Below are 4202 nucleotides of genomic sequence, written 5' to 3'. Positions count from 1 at the left end.
CAAATTTCTTCTAATTTTCTGTTTTTACTTCATTTTGTCTGAGTACTTGTAGCTAGTGTATTATCTTTTCTGCCTCTATTTCCATTAAAATATCTATCCATCTAATAATCTAGCTGAAGTTCAATATTTGCCACTCCTCTAGACATGTCTGATGTGGGGTTGCAGAAAACTTCAACATTTAATGATTAATTGGTATAGAAAAAGAAGAAAACAGGGTACAAGGAAAACAAGGGCAGTCAGTCTGTACTGCATGGCAATGTAAGACTATCAGAGGCTAATTGCACATACATGAGCCTAACACTTTTTCCTAATATGAATTACGGAGGCTATCCATTCTCCCTTTAATTGACTCCCTGAGCTATCCTCCAGCAACGTGGGGCACGCCAAAACTAGAAAGCCAGTATTATTGTCTGCACTTTATGCCCTGTGTTGTGCTCTGGTAATCCATGTCACTCAGCTCAGTGCTATGTTGCAGATAAAATGGAAGTAGAAGACACGCTTCATCAACTTAAGGCATTCAAAGTTGTTTGGAAGACTCAGCAAAAATAGAATGAGCAGCATGTTTTAACTGGACTGGAATTCTAAGAATTGGATGTGTCTTCTAAAAGTTCATGTCCTGGAACAAAAAGCTTGCTTGGAATACCTTAACTATTGTTCTACATACTTGAAAATAAATGCCTATATTTTGAGCTCAGTTCAAATCTCCCTACTCCCAGAGCTGGATTTTTCTTACTTCACTCCAGCTCCTATTGCTTTCACTTTCATTCCATCTTTTACTGTGTATTTTGTTCCTATGTTGTCTCCCAATTGTTATAATTTAAGCTCTTTGGGAGCAGAGACTGTCTTTTTGCCCTTCTTTATATCCTGAGTGCTTAGTATAGTACCAGGAACATAATAAGAAGTTAATAAATGCTTGGGTGCTTAATTTATCTGATTAAACATAGAAAGTCAGGAAAGAAAAATAATTTAATGTGGAAAAATAACAATGATTTTTCCATGAAATTTATATGAACCATTTCTATGAAACTGGCTCTGTGATTCCTACGAGTAAGTCAAAAATATTTTTTCAGTGAAACAGAGATATGGAAAGTTTAGAGAAAGGAATTTATGAAATTTCAAAAAGTAGAAGATTTTATAAATTGAGGGAGATTACTAATTGAGAGTATTTTCTCTCCACAAATATCTTTTAAAATCATATATTTTTTTCAAATATTTTTGTATTTATACAGTGAAAGTTTTTGATGTTTTCTCAAGAATGAAGTTAATCCCATTTTTCAGTCATTGTTATTGTGATTCATTAATATTGTTGAAGATATTGGGATAAAAACACCCAAAAAAAGACACAAACAAGTGGAGCTGAGGCAATATTTAGAAAAAATGTAAATGAAGAATGAAATAATTGTTGGTGTCTTTATCTCATTAGGCAACACAGATCACTAGATCTATATCATGTCCAGATTTGAGAAAATGCTCAATTTCACTGATGTGACCGAATTCATTCTTCTTGGACTGACAAGTCATCGGGAATTACAAGTTATCTTCTTTGTCATCTTTCTAATAGTTTATGTAATCACCATTGTGGGAAATGTGGGCATGATTATACTAATCAAGGTCAGTCCCCAGCTCAGCAGCCCCATGTACTTTTTCCTCAGCCACCTGTCTTTTGTGGATGTGTGGTTCTCCACCAACGTCACCCCCAAAATGCTGGAAAATTTGATATCAGAGACTAAAACCATTTCCTATGCCAGCTGTTTAGTTCAATGCTTTTTCTTCATTGCCCTTGTCCATGTTGAAGTCTTTATCCTGGCTGTGATGGCCTTTGATCGTTACATGGCCATTGGTAACCCTTTGCTCTATGGTAGTAAAATGTCAAGATTGTGTGTATCCGGTTGATCTCTTTCCCATATATCTATGGCTTCCTCACTAGTTTGGCAGCAACATTGTGGACTTACGGGTTGTATTTCTGTGGGAATATTGAAATCAACCACTTCTACTGTGCAGACCCTCCACTTATCAAAATGGCCTGTGCTGGCACATATGTAAAGGAGTATACAATGATCATACTGGCTGGTATTAACTTCACATACTCCCTCTCTGTCGTAATTATTTCTTATCTGTTTATTCTCATTGCTATCCCCCGAATGCATTCCGCAGAAGGAAGGAGGAAAGCTTTCTCCACCTGTGGATCCCACTTGACAGCTGTTGTTATATTTTATGGGACTCTCATCTTCATGTATCTCAGGCGCCCCACTGAGGAGTCAGTGGAACAGGGGAAAATGGTGGCTGTGTTTTATACCACAGTAATCCCCATGCTCAATCCCATGATCTACAGCCTAAGGAACAAAGATGTGAAAGAGGCCATGACCAAAGTGATAAGCACAGCATGTTTAGCCAAATAAAAATAGCCTCTGTCTTCTTCAGTTCTATGAACATTTGAGCTTGAATGGGGTGATGTGTATGTGTGGGAGTGAGTCACCATGATTCACTAGATTTTTGTAGTATCATTTTGCGGGGTAGGGAAGAAACAGTGGAGAATGTAACCATTTAAGTTCCAGAGAAGGCATCTGTAATGACCACCAATAGCCTCTTCCACAAACGTAACAATTGAAAGCCATAAGGCTGTAATGTGAAAAATCCTGTACAGATGCATCACTTGTGAAGGCATTGACCTCTTGAACTCTAGTCAACAAACATTTATCAAGCACCTACACAATATGTCAGGCACTGTACTCAACCTAGTAGGGTACATAGAAGGGCCAAAGAGCAAAAAAACAAACAAACAAACAAACAAAAACAAATAAAACAAAAACAGTTCCCACACTTAAGGAGCTCTCAGTGTGTTGGGAAGACTATGTAATCACACATGTAAGTATGTGTGTGTGTGTGTGTACATATATATACATATATGTATTTGTACACACATGTATATACATACATTTAATAAAAATTGATAAACAAAGCATGTGCTAAGCAAGTCAAAGCACTGCCAGCCAAATCTCACCTCATGTTCTAATAGGGACAGTCTAGGACTCTGAGCCCAAGGACCGTGGGACAAACAATGCTTTCAATTTAGGATCTGCAGCCATCGTCCTGGGGACTAATTCTTGTAGAAATTCTGAATGCTCATTGATTTTATAGTGACTACAAATGAAACTACTGAAGGCACAGAAAATAAAATTCTTGCCACTAAAGTCTTTGACAATCAGTTTGTTCAACATCAAAAAATGCTGCCATTTTATCAATGGAGAGTTAACATTAAAAGAGGCCAAGATAGCAGAGTTAAAGAAGCACTGAGCCAAGCTCTCCCAACATTCCTCTCCAAATAACTTTAAAGTAACATCTCAAGTTTAATTCTGGAGTGAAAGAGTCAACAAAAGGTCAGAGTGAGAAATTATTTCAGACCAAGGAAAGTTAGGAGCTCAAAAAGAGAGATCTATGACATGCAGGTGAAGGCTGGCCAGGAGGCCACATGGATAAAACATCAGTTTTAGGACTAGTTGGTGGTTAGAGAAGCAGCAGCAGATTCAGGAGCTCTGGTAAGGGGTCTTGTCAGCTGATCAGAAGGTAATTAAAGGGGACCCCTGTAAAGGCCTTGGATGTAGAAGCAGATGATGTTTGGCAAATCTATTGCCTATATCTTCTTAAGAGTCATAATCCCAGGGCAGAAAGGATCGCTGAGTATGCCATTATATCATCTGCAAAGAGTGATGATTTTGTTTACTCATTACTAATTCCTTTAATTTCTTTTTTCTTCTTTTTTTGCTACAGCTCTCATCTGCATTACAATACTGAATAATATTGGTGTGAATACACAACCAAAGAAGATTTAATTAAACAATTAGTAGGAGTTATATTGTTCCGTTATATGCTGGTGACACTTACAATATAAATAAAATGGATGAATAGTTTAAAAAATGTAAACTGCCCAGATTAACAGAAGATGAAATTGAATACCTAACACAATCTTTGAAATAGAAATTGAACAAGCCATCAATTAGCTCCCTAAGAAAAAATCCCCAGGCCCAGATGGATTTACAAGTGAATTCTATCAAACGTTTAAGGAACACTTAATTGCAACATGATGTAAACTATTTGGGAAAAAAAAATAAGTAAAGAAGGAGTCTTACCAAATTCCTTTTTTGACACAAAAGACAATACTTTTCATACCTAAACCAGGGAGAACAAAAACAGAGAAAGAAAAC

General features: G+C 36.9%; 1 protein-coding gene across 1 annotated transcript; it reads left to right on the top strand.

Annotated features, from left to right (window-relative positions):
* Positions 1-1449: 1449 nt before the first annotated feature.
* Positions 1450-2399, top strand: LOC110199617 (olfactory receptor 5M3-like). The gene is given in 2 exon segments (XM_020974494.1): positions 1450-1873; positions 1876-2399. Coding segments are annotated over 2 exon segments (948 nt in total).
* Positions 2400-4202: the final 1803 nt, after the last annotated feature.

Source organism: Phascolarctos cinereus, unplaced genomic scaffold (assembly GCF_003287225.1).
Source record: "Phascolarctos cinereus isolate Bilbo 61053 unplaced genomic scaffold, phaCin_HiC Scaffold_9;HRSCAF=440, whole genome shotgun sequence".
NCBI lineage: Eukaryota > Metazoa > Chordata > Mammalia > Diprotodontia > Phascolarctidae > Phascolarctos > Phascolarctos cinereus.
The sequence above is the reverse complement of the archived record's forward strand: the minus strand, read 5'-3'. Positions and strand labels throughout refer to the sequence as shown.